This window comes from Formica exsecta, unplaced genomic scaffold, assembly GCF_003651465.1.
Source record: "Formica exsecta isolate Colony F162 unplaced genomic scaffold, ASM365146v1 scaffold2, whole genome shotgun sequence".
Taxonomy (NCBI): Eukaryota; Metazoa; Arthropoda; class Insecta; order Hymenoptera; family Formicidae; genus Formica; species Formica exsecta.
The window spans coordinates 3925878-3944456 of NW_021849297.1; the positions used below are offsets into that span (position 1 = coordinate 3925878).

Genomic DNA, 18579 nt, shown 5'->3' on the forward strand with positions numbered 1-18579 from the left:
TTTTTTTTTTTTTTTTTTTTACATCTGAAATGCGAGCCGTCGCGAACATTCGCCACGATTACACCTGACGTTTCCGTGCTTTATCTTGTCTTTCGTCGCTTAGCGAGTCGTTCCTTCGCGGGACCGGTCGCGTTTTACGGATACGCTTACGTTCGTTGCCTTCTTCGTTCGCTGATTCCGTGAGAATACCGGTATGTGTGCTACGTGATACTTATAATTTACGCAGAGTCTCGCTCATTAATTGTCGCGTAAATAACGCCCCGTAGCACGACATGCATACATTTTCTCCGCGTCTCGTTCCTTCGTTTCCTCTTTCGTTTCTCTCACGAGTTGTTACATACCTCTTTTTTTTTTTAAGCGAGCCGCCGTCTTACATGCCTCCTCGTGCAAGAAAAAGCGCACTGCAACGCACATCGAGATATCGCACGTAATATCTTACTTCTGCGAAGAGAAAAATTTTCTTTGCTAACTTTGTTCTTTACCGCTAACTTTTTTTCGTTTTTGTAAAATTGTTCGTCTTGAAATCACAATTCTTCCCTTCTTACTCTCCATTTAATTTTCATTGTTATCACTGATAACTTAGAGTTCGATATAATATCATGTTATTATTAATATTTTCTTTTTCTTTTTACATGTTTATCATTCTATTTGTAAGATATAAAATATATTTGGTTCTACGGAAAAGATTTTTATTCTGGCCAAAATTGTGAAGATTCTTTTATCTCGTTTGATAATAGATTCATTGTTATCTAATTGACATACTACGTTTTTTAGAATCCAAGAATACTTTCAACGAGAAAAGAATCAATCTCGCATTTAGTCGCGACTGGATCGCACATTATTTTTCGAACTTTTCGCGAGAACTTCTTTGTTTTCGTTTTCTCGCTGCGTTGCAAAGTCGGCCGATGCCGATGGAGGAGTAGCGTGAAAAGAATAGAACGATGGCGCGAGAAATAGAACGACAAAGTTTGGTCGACCCGCGCGGAGCTTCGTTTTATTAAAAAATTTTATTTTTCTTCCCATCGCGCGCGAGAGATTTCTCGGTACCCGTTATCGCCGCGCTGGCGGTTAATACCGGAAACGGGGTTTAATGGAATTACAGCGTGTTTTATATGCGCGCCAGCATTTTCGCGCGAGAAATTCGCGGAACAACGAAAAGCGTACAAAAGGGAGAAAGGGGGAAGCGAGAACGAAATTTCACGCGCCACAGCGCGACGTGTTTGCGTAATATTTGCATGATATATTTCCGATGCGCATGCCCGTCGCGAGATCCGATAAGTTTTATGCAAATCGGACATCATTGTCGGTTGCGCTCGATAAATAAATCGACGAAGAAATCGCATCTTGTAAAGTAGTTTTCATAGAAGTGGAACGAGGGCACGTTTATTTTCGCGGATCTCGCGTTCTGTCTAAAGATGTGCTGACCTGATATATGGAAATATCGCGCGAAAATCGGAATAAAGATAGGACGAAAATGTGTAGAGATTTCTTCGTCGCAACGAACATTCCGCAAAGCGCAATTACACCTTTGCCCGAAGTAATTATATATATGTCCACAAATGAGTAAGCATTCAACGATGTTAAGCATACAAATGTGAGCATAAATTGGCGTAACTGGGCAAGATCTTTTTGTGTAAACACCGGTAAATGTAAGAATACATATACTGAGTAATTTATAGAATTATTATGGTCGAAAGAAATTATTCTCTGACATTTCTATTCTATTCTACATATATTCCACATCTGTATATCTTGCCGTGAACAAAACCAAGGGAAGATTTCACGTGAAATCAGAGAAGGAGCAGAATTTCTGGCAGCGAAGTAAGATATAGCAAGACTCGCATTCTTGAAAAAACAACGTCGTTAGTCCATTAACCATTTCTCTTTTTGCTGTTCTATAGATATCGACTATTTGCTCTTCCACTTAGATGGTAAAAATATATTACATCGATTGCGCACAATAACATTTTCAAAGAAATCTTAAGCTTAAATTGTTAGATTAATCTTGTTTTCTCGCGGATCATTATTTTATTTCCAAATTTTGCGAACTAAGCATACGTATTGTAATTTCTAAATCTAGTGGTCATTATTAGGATTTTTTAAAGACCGAATAAAAAGAGTTTACTTGTTTACGAATTATATATATATATATATAAGGCTTCTTATATTATGATTAAAAATAAATTTTATTTCAAAGAACGCAGTATACATGTTAAATTTAATGTGGAAAATATATTACATATATAAATTAATTAATTCATAAAATCTTAATTAAAAATGAAGGAGCAAAAGTGCGCGCTTGTATTTACAATGCCTGTGATTGTAATCTAAACGAAAAAGCCACGTAAAATATATAGCTTATGTATGAAAATTTACACAAATATTTTTGTCGCTCTACGGAGTCTAGATTTATATGTAAATTCGGATTTTTCTTTATCAATAAACGCGACTATCTTGATAAACGTTACATCCTCCTAGTTATTATCCAATTCTACCAAAGGCGAGCGAAACTTGCTATCAAAGAGCCGTCATCCGATCGTTCATTTCCGCTTCAATCGTCATTTACATCACGTTGGCTTCGCGAATCTGGCGAAAATCGGGGTTAATACCGACCATTAGACATGCGCGTCCGCGAGGGAACTAACAGGGGACATCGCATCCGGCATCATCCCGCTTATGGGTCATCGCGACGTGATACCGAGCTGTGCTAGTTGTTGGGAAGAACGCGATAGAAACAACGATGGGTCTGGCGGGCGACAGGAGGGGGTTCCGAGGACGAAGGGCGAGTAATTCGCCACCTTCCGTTTCATTACAGCTGCTTTGCCAGAGATACAACCGCACGGCACGCAATCGCGCGATCAATCTTGCCGTTGGTATTCGTCAGAGCCACGGGCGTGCTTGGCAAAATCGCATCCTATTACGCGCACGTAGATCATGCGTCATTAAGGTATCGCCGTGCTTAAACGCAGTCGGTGGACCGATCGCAGGATGCGGTGTCTTGAAACTTGGTGTATAAAGAGGAAAGCAGAAAAGAAATTATATATAAGAAATTATATATAAGATATCTTTATGATTTTATATATGCGTGTGTGTTATATTGCATCGTATATTTATTCGAATTTATTTTTATATTTATATTGATATTACGTAATTCGTATTCTATATTTATCGAAAACATTGTTTTATCTGTGTTTATCTCTTTATTCAAATAATAATGAGCGTATCGATTCTCTTGATAAACCGTGTACGAAGAGATTGATAATATTGATCCGCTTCACAATTAATTATTTGATGGTATTAAGTTACCAATTAATTAGAAATAGATTTAATGAAAGTACTTTATAATTGATGCGCGGCAGAGAACGCGAGCAAACTTTAATAAGAGTTTGTAAATTTTCATGCGGTGTCTTGAAACTTGGTGTATAAAGAGGAAAGCAGAAAAGAAAATTGTGCGAAATTATATATAAGATATCTTTATGATTTTATATATGCGTGTGTGTTATATTGCATCGTATATTTATTCGAATTTATTTTTATATTTATATTGATATTACGTAATTCGTATTCTATATTTATCGAAAACATTGTTTTATCTGTGTTTATCTCTTTATTCAAATAATAATGAGCGTATCGATTCTCTTGATAAACCGTGTACGAAGAGATTGATAATATTGATCCGCTTCACAATTAATTATTTGATGGTATTAAGTTACCAATTAATTAGAAATAGATTTAATGAAAGTACTTTATAATTGATGCGCGGCAGAGAACGCGAGCAAACTTTAATAAGAGTTTGTAAATTTTCGCGTAATCTCTCGTCTAATATAAAGGGAAAAATTTTGTGACTCGTACAAACGCATATTTTTGAGTCCGTGAAATGTGATTTGATTTTAAAGCACATCTCTATGCGCATAATCTCGTAAAAAGTGCGCCATAAATCATGCCCTAAGTACCAAACTTTGCTCGTCTCGCCTTATTCATCTCCCAGCGGTAACAAAATCGAAGAGTATACACGCGCGTCTTGAAAGAAAATTGCAATCTCAGGTTTTATAAGATGATGGAAAATGCGCTGTCGATAGTTTGCGTCCGTTCGACCAGAGCCAAAATCTCCTTGTTACATAATTCCCGCGGCCAATTAGGGACAGACTTAGTATCTCTTCGACTGTAAAATCTATTTTCCATTCGTATTATATATTCTTCATTTGCTTGCGAGAGAAGACTGGCTTTAAATATATGTATATTTATATAGATAATATATCTATCTTATCTATATAAATATATCTATATTTATATAGATAAACTTATATAGATAATAAAGATATAATAATAGAAACGAGCACATTTATATGGTATTATCTATATTCCGGGTAAAAAATATTTTGTATCTATAAGTAATTGCACAAGTACAAATATATTATATAATATAACAATTTATTTATCAATTATTTTCATTTTGATTTGAAAATTTAACAATAAATTATTGTTTCTAACATTATATTATCATTTTTGTTAATAATTTAGTTGCACTTCAAAATTTATCGGTTTTCTGTATTAAAATTTATAAATTTCTTTTATATTTTTTTTACAACATGTATAAGCATTGTATATGGGAATATCATTATCTCGTTTTAATACACGAATAATTTACCAGAGGCAGAAAAATCATCTCTTCCAAAAAAGAATTTTATAGCAAAATTTTTGTTCGCAAAAAGAATGAATTTGTGGCATACGGGGCGATCTTTTTGAGTTTAAAAAACTTAGTAGCAATCAATCAACCACGCCCAGCGATTATTACTGCAACTTTGTTGTTGTGGAGAATAAAAACAAACGTTTTAATTACATAGCTGTGCAAAAACTGTTCATTAAATTGCTTAATTCAATTTAAATTGATATTAATATTTTTACGGTCTTATCACGCACGCTATATTATCCATATTAAATTACACAATTCTCTCTGAAAAATAAATATAAGAGTTACTAATATATAAGTTACAATTTATATGCAATTATAAATTTATATTATTTATATAAATAATAATAATAATAATTCTTTACGATGAAATATATTCTTCGTATAATTGCGTTCTTAGCTAGCAAACTATTAACGGTGACAGGGTATATTTTCGGCTTAATTCAAATAACCGTCTGTCCCATACATGTATATACGTATATATACATGCATATATGTATACACATGTGCTCCTTTAACGTGTTACGCAAAGTAATTGTGAATGTCGTTAAATACTCTATTAATTATCTTCGCCGGTCGTGCGATAAATGCGGCAGCTTTATCGTTGAGAGCTCTTGGCGCCGGTAATGAATCGAAGAACGCCGCTATAATTGCAAAATAAAATGTTGCATAGATGTTTTTTTTTCTTCGTTAAGATAGGATGCGAAATACAATGTAATGTATGGTGTTTTTTTTTTTTTTGTTTGTTCCAGTGTGCGTACAATGGCCCGAGGGTAGGTGCTTCCATGATGTGCCAGAGCCGGCACTGCTGAATCTCTACTTCGAGTTCCGTGAAAACTGTCACGGCTTCTCCTGAAGGCAACGACCAATCAGGCAACGACAATGACGACAATGAGACACACGGCCCTCGCGCTCCTCGTCGAGCGTGCGGATCATCAGTACACTTGAATATCGCGCGAAAAACACTTTTGAGAGATAACGTATTTATTTCAAAGTCTTTCCAACAGCCGCCACACACCACGACCAAGCCAAAACGAATAACCACGTATAGCCACACAGAGAAGGGACCAAGGGTCCCCTGTTTTTCGTTTACATTGATACATTTTGTCTCGCGCGAATTTTAGAGACGCGTCGTCGAATGGACGGAGTCGACGGAAGAAAAATGATTTCTCGCGGAAAGATAATAGCGTGAAGATATCGATTTGCAACAAAGCTATTTCTATACAAAACTAATCGCATTTTTATTTGGTTGACGAAATTAATTCCGTATATAAATTACGTAATTACGTATGAGTATTAAATGATACAGAAATATTTTCTTTTTTTTCTGTTAGTAGAGAGATCTAAATATGATCAAATTTTTTCTTAGATAAATAAGTAACAACGGATATAAATTATATTAATTAATGATAATTATATCATACAAGAAAATATTTTCGTGCGATTTTTTTGTAAATTACGGATACAAAAAAATTATTCAATCTACCGCCGTTTCGGTTCATTCGAATCGCGTCTCCGCGTGAAAGCGACACGAAGCAAAGCGTGGTGCTCGTGTATCGTTTCTGGTCATTGTGATGGATCTCGGATGACACAGGTCTAACACTGACCCTAAATGGGTGCTCAGCAAAATTCTCGCTGAGCATGTGAAAACGGGATCTTTCGCGTCCCTTCTTTATAGGGTTCTCGATGATCCCAGCAGAAGCAAGGTGGGTGATCCAGAATATTTATTTACCTACAACTAATTGCTCGTCGTTCAGCCAGCTCGGGATTAAAGACTGTCTCTCCTGTTACGTATACATTTTTATGTATCTTTTTTTTTATTGTACTTGTTTTCTTTTATCTGGGAGAGAAATACCATGCTCAGCCCTTCCTAAGTTTCTCTCGCACAACCAATTATTTTTGTTGTTCCTTTCGAGCCGAAGCGAAGTTGTTCCCCTTGTTTTATCATCGTCTTTGTGGTAAGAAAGCTACGAGGGGTAATAGTAGCTTTTGCACTCACGAGGAGAAAAGTGCGTTAACAAAGCACTCGGGACCAAAATAAAGTTACGATAATGGAAGAGAAGCACGTTTCATAAAAAAAATTAAACAGCAGAGCATACTAAATAAAAATATCATTGTCGTTTTATAAAAAATATTTTGATACGATTATATATTTATCGTGAAGTCTATCATTATTGAAAATTAAGTACAATTTAATATTAAATTATTTATATCAAATTGCATTAAACTCTGATATTACGTTTTGTAACACGCGTTATTCTCCACGTGAAACAACGTTCAGAGCAGAAGCATTTAATCGTCTTAAAATCGGCCATGAAGCGCGTAAGTTTTGAATTAACGATGCGATAATTTAGGAATCGATAATTAGAATCCAGAGGAAAACTAATTGCGAGATGTTGCATTGTTTCGAAATTTATAATTCAGTCGAGAATTTGATTCACGAGATAATACTTTTACATTATATTTCGGATTCCTTTGATTTTCTATACATTTTTACAAAGAGCAAAAATTGAAAAAAATAGTTTTATTTAGCCTCAAAAGCATTTTTATGTTTTTTTATAACAAAATTTATCGAAATACTCTGCTTTTTCGATATTGGAATTTGCATTTCTCGTTTTGAGCATGTATTTTTACCGATCCGGCTACAAAAGTTCTTATTTAAAAATGTGCTACTATTTTTGATCTATTAAAATAGCAACAGCGTAACATATTGCAAAATATTTTTTTTCTTTTTTTTTTTTTTTTTTTTTTTTGTAGGTATATTGATTTGATAGTTTGCTATATTTTTCTTCAATACAGATATTACGTATATATATATACAAACGTAAATGGCAAAGCCTAATGGCAAGAAAAACACTCGATAATATCGTAAAAACTTGTAGATTTAGATTTAACGAAACGACTACAGGGTATAAAGTATTAATGATAGATAATTATATAAGCTTTTTTATACATGTACGAATTTCTGATCGAGACTGCAGAGGCAAATACCGATTTATCGGCATCATTTATTATTTTCGCGAAGTCTAATGATATTCGATAAACACCGATTATTTTATTGTCGATTATTAAAGCAACGCGGAGAATACTATGAGGATATAAATAAGTTAAATGTGCCAAAACAAATACAGGGTATTGATTTTAGTGATCATGTGAGCGTTACCTTAGAGATATATATTTCGTATAATTAGCGTACGCTAGATTATTTACATTTACATAGGACAGAAGAGATACGGCTGCACTTTAAATGCCGTTTAGAAGACATAACGTAGAATTAAATTCACGTGATTCTGCAAGTGTATAGCGCATCCAGTCATCGTTCTTCCCGCTATCTATTTTTATACTCACGTGATTTTTATACCCGCGAACGACCGCTTTTTTGCCGTGCTTGGTAAAATGTATACTCGCAGGATCCACGTAAGAGGACGTAGAACAGTATTACGCAACCGCATGACTGTACTCTATTACAGGGTTAACCGACATTCCAAAGATCGTGACATCGATTATTCGCCAAACGAGTAAACTGGGGTAATTTGCTATAAAATAGCCGTAGATATGTGGAATGACGTGATTTATATTTTGCTTCTATTGATCCATTGATCAATGTGCCATAATGCCCCACTTTACAAATGTAGAAAGTAGATTTTTACTCAGACAGATTGATAGATTAAGACACACGACACATTAGTGCATAGCGACTAGCCTATATAGTTAAATGAAAATATTTATGTTTGAGCGATTAAATGTTTTAAAATCGCGTAAAGACGCGTAGAAGTATATATTTGTGGAAACAAAAAATTAGAATTCAGAAATAAGACGAGAAAAGAGACAAACAACAAAAATGGACGTATTAATATGAAACGAGGAACGTGACAAGTACGTGATAAGTAGAAGAAAATAGTTGTTTTTCGCAAAACAAACGGGTAAATTTTATACACGAATAAATGTAACCATTCCTATATATCAATGAAATATGATAGTTTCAATTTTGCATCAAGCTCGATGATACTTACGGAAAATCAAAAAATCATTCAAAAATTATAAAATATTAACTATTTTTATAACTTTTAAACTATAGATATAAAATATTACAAGTATTTGCATCTTTTTAATTTACATAAATTTAACATATATGATAGATTCTGTGAATATTATTTTATTTTTCATATAACTGAAATTTTAATTTGAGAGATTGAATATATACAAATTTCAATATTAATGCTTCGAGAAGAACTGTATCATCGAGGCTTGGAGCAAAACGAATAGCAACAAAGCAAATCGTTAATCGATACAAGAGCAACTTGCTCTTGTCACTGTTCACCGAAACAAATCTGCGCGACGCACAAGCGGATCGATTTGTCACATCTCAGTCAATAAAGAGAAATCTTTACTTTCCGTACATCGTCGACGAGTTAATCGAAAACCGATTCTCACGATTGCACGATCATGCATGTGTCTGTCATTCGTCAGAGAAAATTAGAGAATAAGCAGATACGAATTATTTAAGAGATACCAGTTAATATTTAATACACATAATATATACAAAATTATATAAAAATAATACTATAATAGAAATAGCTAACTTTTAATTAAATAAAAAATTTATCAAATAGGTTTATTTGATTGTATAACATTGCGTAAACAAATACAGCCTTAGGGATAGTTTGAAGAATAAGTGAAAAAATGGATGTAATTTTACAATTTTATCTGCCTTTCTCTCTAGTTCTCTCTTTCTAATTTAACTACACGATCATTCCGTCGACGTGTTCATTCCGCGCACTTTCCGATCTTCTCGCAAAAGCATCTCGCCTCTGAACTTTCCGTTGCGAATAGTCGGGATATTTCCGTCGACGCGCTCTGTTCTCTATTTATTCATCGAAACGTCGTCGTTCGGTACTCTTCACGAATCCGTTCTTGAAAATCATGCTCGTGGAAATATTGAAATCGTCATGCTTCGACTTGCTTCCTTCTGCTTCGTCCTTTTTCGTCCCGAACAGTTCGCGTGTTAGTCATGTCAAGAAAGAATTTTTCGTTTTTATTTTTCTTGAAATTCGCTCGAATGTGCACAATTGTGGACGTCAATTTAGCAATGGGATAACGAAAAAGAGGGACATAGCAAAAAGAGAATGAATCCGAAGGAAAGCCAGAAGCCGAAGTATCCTTCCTCTTTTCCTAGATCGCTCCGTTCCTCTGTCTCTTTATCTATCCCAATATCGCACTTCCCGCGACGATATTACTACTCTGCTCCGTAGTTCCCGGAACATTCCGCGTTCTCTAACAATTTTCATTCCATTTTATATCGCTTTCCTACGTCCTGTCTTTTTCTTTCCTGTTACCCAACCGGTCCGGTTCTTTCCTCCAATTTTACGCCGTGTCAGAATTCTTTTACTTGACTCGCGCTGTCGCGGTCGCGTCGGAAACGTGCGAAGAAAATTGATATTGCCGGTGGGAAAAAGTTTGTTTCTCTCGATGTAGAAGATTTTATTGCCTTTGTGACGTTTATTACGTATGAGTTTCTGAGCGCAAATTGAGTAAATTTTGACCACTCTTAACGAATCTACAGGCAACAACATTCTCGAAACTTGCAAATTGTTGCAAAACGTGAAAATTGCAAAATACAAGTGGATACGAAGTCTAGAATTGCTCGAGTTCTATATCACATTATTCTTACGATAAATTTTCCACGGAATGTCTAGAACCGCCAAACGAGCTTTCTATTTTACCCGCGAATCCATTTTACACACACACACGTGTCGATACCTTAAAGCTAAAAAGCTACCAATAAAAGGAAAAAAGTATAGAAAATTTGATTCGTCATTTTCAAATCATGAAATGTCATTTATGTTGTTCTAGTTTCTGAGTGTTGAGATTCTTATAAGACATAACTCTTGACTCGCGCGGGAAATCGTGTTTATTTACCAATGACGACGATTTTGATGATGCATGCTGTAAGCTTTTTACTCTTAATTAGCGTCGTGCCGCTTACAATTAACTTTATCGTGAATATGTCATCCATTTGTAATTAGATACCGTATAACAAGAAAACCTAGCATCGAGCGATGAAGAAAGGTGCACAAATTTATATAAACGTATTGAACTGCATTATATATTATTAAATATTATATAATAATATAAAAAAATATTAATCTAATAATCAAAGATCTTAAAAGATTTCAGAAATTTAGAGATAAGAAGAAAATTTAAAAATATTAATTAAACGTAGATGCAATTTTTTTTTTGAGGATGCATTAAAAATTCATCGCGCGATGCTAACATTTTCCGTTCGAGATCGAATCTTTTAAACTTTCCGATTGTAATATCTGCATGCTACGTACACTATCTTCATCACTCGTTTACGATCGAAGCAAATGTCGACGCGCTGTTGTTTCTCTCTTTAGTTCCCTATTTTCCTGTTCTCTCGATTTTTATCGTCTTTTCACGCGATCATTTACGTTATTCTAATCTACAACGACGATCCACGGGGCATGACAAATGAACACAACGTCACGCAGGGCTTTTCGTTTGAAGAAGCGAGAATGAAAACGAGTCTAAACAAGGAAGTCTTCTTCATTAAGTTCGTCGATTCGAGATTTTCGAAACATACAAAATTATTTCAACATAAAATATTGAATATACTGGAAAATAAATGATCTGATCCGAAAACAAAACGAAATCCATCTTCTATAAATATGCTATAAGAGAGAACAAAACTGAACGCTTCTGCGATTGAAATGCCCTGTGATACTTCAACGGCATGAAAGAACCAGGAACAGCAGCAGGACATCAGGAAGAAAGCAGCCGAAACAGCTTCCTGGCAACGCAAAAGACCAAAGTGGATTCTTACTATCCGAAGAGAAGGATACCTCGAGACACACGCTGAAGACTGAAGACATGAGCGATAATCAAATAAGAAGCCATGAAAACAAGAGTAGTCGAAAGGTACGGCCTGCTTCCTACAAAAACAAAAAAAAAAAAAAAGAACGAAAAAAGAAAAGCAAATTAAAAAGAGCGGAAATTGAGCGAATAACGAGTAACAGTGATGAGATAACACGAAATACGCAAGAATTACGCGAATCGCTTAGAATATATGTCACGTTCGAATGAAACGGACGAGAATCCGTTTGGACGCGCCTCTTTTCTCGATCTTGCATCTCTGTTCCATTTTAGCTTTCTGCTAAGATATCTTCAATCTTGATTAAATTAAATGCGAGTTTTGCATAAAAATCACTCCGAAAAAAAATGAGGACTTGGTTTATTAAAAAGGTGAAATTAGTGTATATTATTAGCTTAATTATCTCTAAAATGCATTATGTATCATGGATATATATAAAATTGATTTCGGATGGAAATGTTGAGCGGAGAAAAAGGGGCGCGTCACACGAAATCTCTGAATCACCCCCGACGAATCCTTAAGAATTTCTGGAGAAAAGATCCGAAAATCTCGCCTGGTAGCTTTTAATCTTAGGGCTCTATATATCTGTCCAGTGATATAAAAGCATGAAGTATACAATAATTTACGTTACGTACAATAATTCCGTATGAATGACCTGCGAGAGTTCTCTGTCGTATATAATGATTATTAACCTTTTCTTGGCACACACTTTGGTCGCTTCATAGTCTCGCCGCCGGGCCGGGTCGACCGCACTTAAAAAGAAAATAAAAAGACGGTCCTCGTTATGTTCGATTAAAATGTAGATTAATCGATTAATCCAATCCCGGCCCCGACGTCGTGTCGCGCGCTTGTTCTGCGTGTATGTCCTATCTATACGTATTTATACTGATCACTTACGCCGCCAGCTCGATTAATCGGGGTTCCGTCGAGATTACTACGTCTCTCTACTTTAATATAATCCCGCCTCGTTTCTCCTGCTCGAGTCCTCTCGGGTTTTACCACCGTCAGAACCGGATGCATCCGACGTCGTTAACCTCGGTTAACTACTAATACCACTACGCGACTCCCCTTCACGTCCACGAATATGACTACAGCGTGGACGGAAGTTGGTGAATCGCTTAGTGAGAATCGGTTAATCGAATTATCCGATCGGATTATCCGGTGTGCGCAACCGGTTTTACATGTTCCCTCTTCCCTCTCCTCTTTTATATATTCACCTCCCCGTCGTCGATTAACCCGCCTTTCGTATATACCTCATACGTATATATATACATACATTTTATATATATATATAGATATTCTTTTTTTTTTTTAAATTGTTACTATTACATATAATAATCACGGTAATGCGCCACATTCACTGGTTGATGACTGTCTCGTTGACATAAAGGCCCGTATCTTGCCTGTGGTTGTGCTTGGTTGTGGTTGGAGCGGTTTTGGGAGAGAATTTTTTACTTGCTTCTTTTTTAATATTATTATCTTTTTTAATTTGCACGTCTCATGTCGTGGCCTTGGCTTGCCTTCATATGAGATTCACCTGTGAATATATCTATATATACATTACATATATATATTGATATATATATATCTATATATACCGATACGCATATAATATGCGTCTGCATGTATTATACATACGCGGAAACGTTCAGCGTACACATGTACACGCAGACGCATATTTATTATATTGTAATTTCACACGTATGATAATCCGTCCTGGCAGTATCGTACGATTAACAAACATATGTGCACTCATAACGTATACATTACAAGCTGCGAAGTAGTTTGTGGAAGCGACTTTCAGTATCGTGTTTTCTTCCTTTTTTTTTTTTTTTCTTCATCTTTGTCTCCGTCTCTTCTTTTCTCTTTCTCTCTGTGTCTTTCTCGTGCGTTGTTTCGTCCCTCTTTCACATGTATCGTTCAATGCAGAATGCATAGTGCACAAGCTAACCGACGCGAGTATCATCACTAAACGATAAAAATAACAAGAACGAGAAGAGATGCGATAAGCACGAGAAAGCATGTTCTCAATTTTATTCCGTTTTCTTTCTCTCTTTCGAGACACAATTTCTTTCTATATTTTCTTCTCTGTTATTTTTCGTTAATTCTCTGTCACTACTTCACGTACGGGCTGCCATGGCGGCACAGTCTGTAATACTTATTACTCTTCTTACTATATTATTATTATTATAATTTTTTTTTGGAACTGTTTATTAATTGTCATTGATTAATGTTAATGGATCGTGGCACGGTGTGTTAGTTGGCGAGAGACATGACAAATAATTTTTTGAACGGGCGAAGGTTGCTGCATGCTCGAACAAATGCCGCCTTTGACTTAGTGGTAACTAATTAATTCTGGTATACACCGTCCTTTGTTTAATTAATCGTCAATCGTGTCGGCCACGTCGCTCGCCATTTCTTTCCCTCGCGAGCGAACCCGATAATCGCGTGCATCAATATTCGTCTGCGAAATTTTTTTCGGCAAAATAACGTCTCTCTAATTACGTTCAAATATTCGCGAATAATCGCACACGATATGAAAGAATCGTGCGAGTGTCGTCGTCGTCGTCGTCGATATTTCAGCAAGTACATACACAAGTATATAATATATAGAGTGTATCTGAACATTGCGCTCCCTCAACATTTTTATATTATATTCTAAAAAAACTGCGCATAATATTTAAAAAGTAGATGATTTTTACATTAGAGAGAGACAATTATATGAGCATTACAAATATCAATAGTCAATGTATGTATGGTCAAAATAATTCTTTTATTATTGTAAGAGTTATATTGGCAAGAAACAAATGTAAATTCTCTGAACTTTGAATTTTACTCGAAATAGTTTCATTTTTAAATAATGCTAAGATGGTACTTTACGAATAATTAAGTTTTAAATTAAATTTTTTAAATTTATAATTAGATTGAAGATATATTACGAATTAAGTTTTAATTTTGTTAATCTTTTCCGTCGAAAATTATTGCATCTATTATATCTTTAAAGCGACTCTTTTTAATCACGTCGTATGTAGTGCTAAAAGAGGAGGGAGCGTTGTTCAGAAGCAGTCCGATTGTATACATAACGTCCATCTTTCTTAATGATTGTTTAGCCTGGCATCCACTAATTAGTCGTCAGTGCGTAGCCTTAATTAGTTACCGCTGAGCGTGCAAGCACCGCCAGAAGTTTTAGTAGTGGGCCGCAAGCGGGAGTGCGCTTTGTTTTGTGGAGTAAGAGATACGACGAGAAGATGTGCGACATCGTCATCGTCGCTCTCGGGAAAAAAAAAAAAAAAAAAAAAATGAAAATTGTTTCGATTCGGTCGATCGCATTTTCGGCTCTTATGAAGGGAAGGGGAGATCTTTTATCAATTCACTAAATTATTATTATCAGATGATCATATATAGCCACCTGAAAATGGCGAAATTTTCTCTAACTTCTGTCGATTAACGTCGAAATGTTTTTTTACGCCGTAATATCGCACGCGTTTTTTGACATGTGCGAAACGGTCGAGTGGTTCTCATACTTTGAGCTTTCACCTATTGCTCGACACGAAAACGAGATATAACGGGACTAGTCGACGCACAGTTAAAATATATCGAATTGTTATTTTAAACGATCGCCGGCGAATCGTTGAATTTTAACTATCCACATGGCTGTTTCTGACAGTCCGCGATAAGAGAACCGCGTTGTATGATTACGATATTACACTATCTCGAAAATATAATAATAAAATAGAAAGACATGAAGTATCTTAATAAAATAAAAAAGAAAATTTCATTGCACGCGAAACAATTAAGTCATTTAGTAAAAAGAGAGAGAGATATATATTCTGTTAGATACATATATTTCAGATAATCCATAATCTTGTTTATTGGTTTAAAGATATCTTTCTACTAAACAGATTCTTAATTCACGGTAATTTTTTAGAAGTCTGAATTTCACGAATTATTAATTTACATCGAGAAAAGCGCAGTTTGTGAGAACCACTGACGTATGATTTCCAGAATGAAAAGTATTGTCTTATCTTCGAAATAGCTGTCTCGTCGCGATTAGAAATTTCCCTATAATAGTTGTTTACAAAAACTTTTGACGAAAGTAAAAGCATCGGTGAAAGCAATTTTAGATAGAATAATTCAAAACATCTCGCGTCACGCATCGAATCACCGTTATCGATCTCAGAATCGCGAGAGCACGTCACGCGAACACACAGCATCTAATATCGGTATTGGGAACAATGTTAAATTACGATGATCGCGTGTCCCGTAGATAGTGATTTTTTGCGAGATGTGAAAGTAGAAGAGAGCTCACACATGTTTTACCTATATATATATAAAAATATATATATGTAAAATATATATATACACTAATCTTTGCATCTCCTTTTTTGGCGTATTATTACTCACTCACACCATTTGCTCGGAAGTATCTTTGAATGGCTTTCGTTCGGAGACCGTTATTGTTATACTTCTGGAACGAATAATATCTCTTAGTGCATGGAATCGTATATCAAGTGAATCGGCACACGAGTCGAGGCCGATTGATACCTTTGCGATCAAGTCTATCTGTGTAGCAAGAAACACGTATATATTGTACCTGTATTATTACCTTCGATGCGAGAGAGAATGCCTTTATTCATCGCTTCAGGAACTTTGGTTGTCTCCGCCGTCTCGCGCGGGACAACAGTTTTCATTGCAACCCTGGGATATGGCGAAGGAACTTTTTGACCCTCGGGAGAGAGAGACCCTTCGCCCGTATATGCCGAGTGCGAGCTCGGATCGATAACGCGAGTGAGAGAGCACACGAAAGATATCCGTGCTCGAGGAATCGGAGCGGGCTTTCTTCTTACTCGATCAAAATCGAAATTGCCAATCGAGGTTCTCGAGTCGCGTTGTCTAGTGAGATAATTAATATAGCTTTGATGTGATAGTATAATAGTAATCGTGTTTAATGCAGTAATAGTCAAGTCGGCGCTAAATGTATCCTCGGCACGCGGAATGCATCTATCGTAATGGTATCCTTGTGTTTAATTTTATTTTTCATGACGTACATTATTTCTACAAATCGAATATTGTGTAAAATTTGGCTCGAGATATCATAATCTAATTCCACACATCCAACTTCATCTCGCGTGATGTAGAAACTCCTTATTTACATTCGGCGTTTTTAGTAAACGCTCGTTCCCATTCGAGACACCCCGTGTATCTCAGAGTCTGCCGCCCTCGTACGAGAGGGGCGGATGTAACGGGTGTCTCGGACACACCGGAGATTTATCGCTTACTCTCGTCGGGTCGCGACAGCGTACAGTAGTATCCTTGTTTGCTGACGTCATTAGTCCTGTGAGCGTTGATTTGAATTCCAAGTAATTTGCCAAGAGAAGTACATTATGTAAACGTCACACCTTAATCACTGTTGCTTTACTCGTTGGGTTATGCGACTGTGGTTCTAGTGCATTTGACTGACTTTTCAGCCTGCCACGGGCTGTGTATTCACACCTGTTTCCGTGTATGTTCTTACTTCTGTTTCTTTTACTCTCTATTGTTCACTTTGCCCGTTTTATATCCCGCCTCTTCTTCCTCTCCTATTCGACGTCAGCACCTGCATTTATTCCCTATTTTTTCACCTCGACATCGATGTTCCCGAAGAAGACGTAAAATAGGTTTTGTATCCTTTCCCATCTTTTATGACTCGGAATTCGCGATAATTTATTGACAGAATTATTTACGAAATGCCTAACGCAGCATACGCTTTAATTTCCGCCGCTATTCTTCTTCCCAAGTTTAATAAACTTCGCGAGAAGAGTCATCACGCCGACGATATTTCTCGTTTTTATCCCGGTAATGGTATTCATTATTCGTGAGAAAGACAATTGTTACATGTACATAGCGGTGTATTGAGTCAATGATTTATATAACGAGAATTTTTCTTTATCGATTATCAAAATTCTGTTTATTGAAATTTTGCAAAAATATTGTAAATTAAAATTTTGAGATAACTTCAATATTTTAAAATATGTTTTCAATTTAATATATCAGATATATTCGACCGAATTTAAATCTACTGCACTGCAATAATGCTTTTTGCAATTTTACAAAGTCTATTATTTATAAATGAAAACGTTAGGGATAGTTTTAAAAGTAGTCACAATACTGAAGCTTTATAATTTCGCAGATAAAACGAGCGTGCGAATCATCGCTCGGACAAACTCGAATGTTTTAATCTACGTGAAACGATCTTCGATCTCGATTCTTCCTTGCTTTGTAAAGTTAATGCGACTTAATTACTCCTTAAATACTCGTGATTTACGACTTGAACGCGCGACGTGGAAAAGGCGAGCGAGTCGATTCAATTGTTCGCCGCGCACGCGAGCGAGCTGTCATTTTCAGGAACGTCGAATAATCTTAAACACCGAATCCTCGAGCCGTTCTTCGCTTAATCCTATCCGAAATTCAGCATTCTACTCCCTCGCATAATTTATACGTCGTCTAAGATTAAAATTGGATCAAGATCTCGCCCTTCATTTTCCGCTTCTCCCTATCTCTCTCTCTCTCTCTCTTTCTCTCCTTTGAAACGCGTCAGAATTGCAGAATTCAATGTAAGACCGAAGTAAGTCCGTAATTTGTATAAGGTACATTTAAATACGACTTCGTGTTTAAAGCGGATCTTACAAATGACGAGATTTACTCTCATTTTCACGTTGTGCGAATCCTTCAATTTCTCACGTGCTGACGCAAAAATAGGATCCTTCTCGTCGCCTTTTAGCAGAGAGAAAATCAATCGAGCATCGCAAGGCTTACAGCGACACCGTTTCCCTAAACGCGAATTAGAATACCGAGCAAATGTTTTCGGCCATCACGATAGTCATTTCTGAGCCACTGTCGCCGATGGTTCTCTTGCAAGCGATTGTATAATCTCGCTCGGGAAATATATAGGTAAACTCGGGCTCTCTTTTTTCCCTTTCATTGTATCGACTAAGCATGTATCCCGAGCGAGGGAAAG

The 18579-nt window shown here is 36.0% G+C and overlaps 1 protein-coding gene across 9 annotated transcripts in view; it reads left to right on the forward strand.

Moving 5' to 3' along the window:
• The window catches only part of LOC115234522 (RNA binding protein fox-1 homolog 2), a 262018-nt gene that overhangs the window by 212980 nt on the left and 30459 nt on the right, over positions 1 to 18579 (forward strand). For all 9 annotated transcript variants that reach the window (XM_029805663.1, XM_029805664.1, XM_029805660.1 and 6 more), the window contains one exon: positions 5443 to 5463. In XM_029805663.1, coding sequence (XP_029661523.1) covers positions 5443 to 5463 — 21 coding nt within the window. The remainder of the gene's footprint in view (positions 1 to 5442; positions 5464 to 18579) is intronic.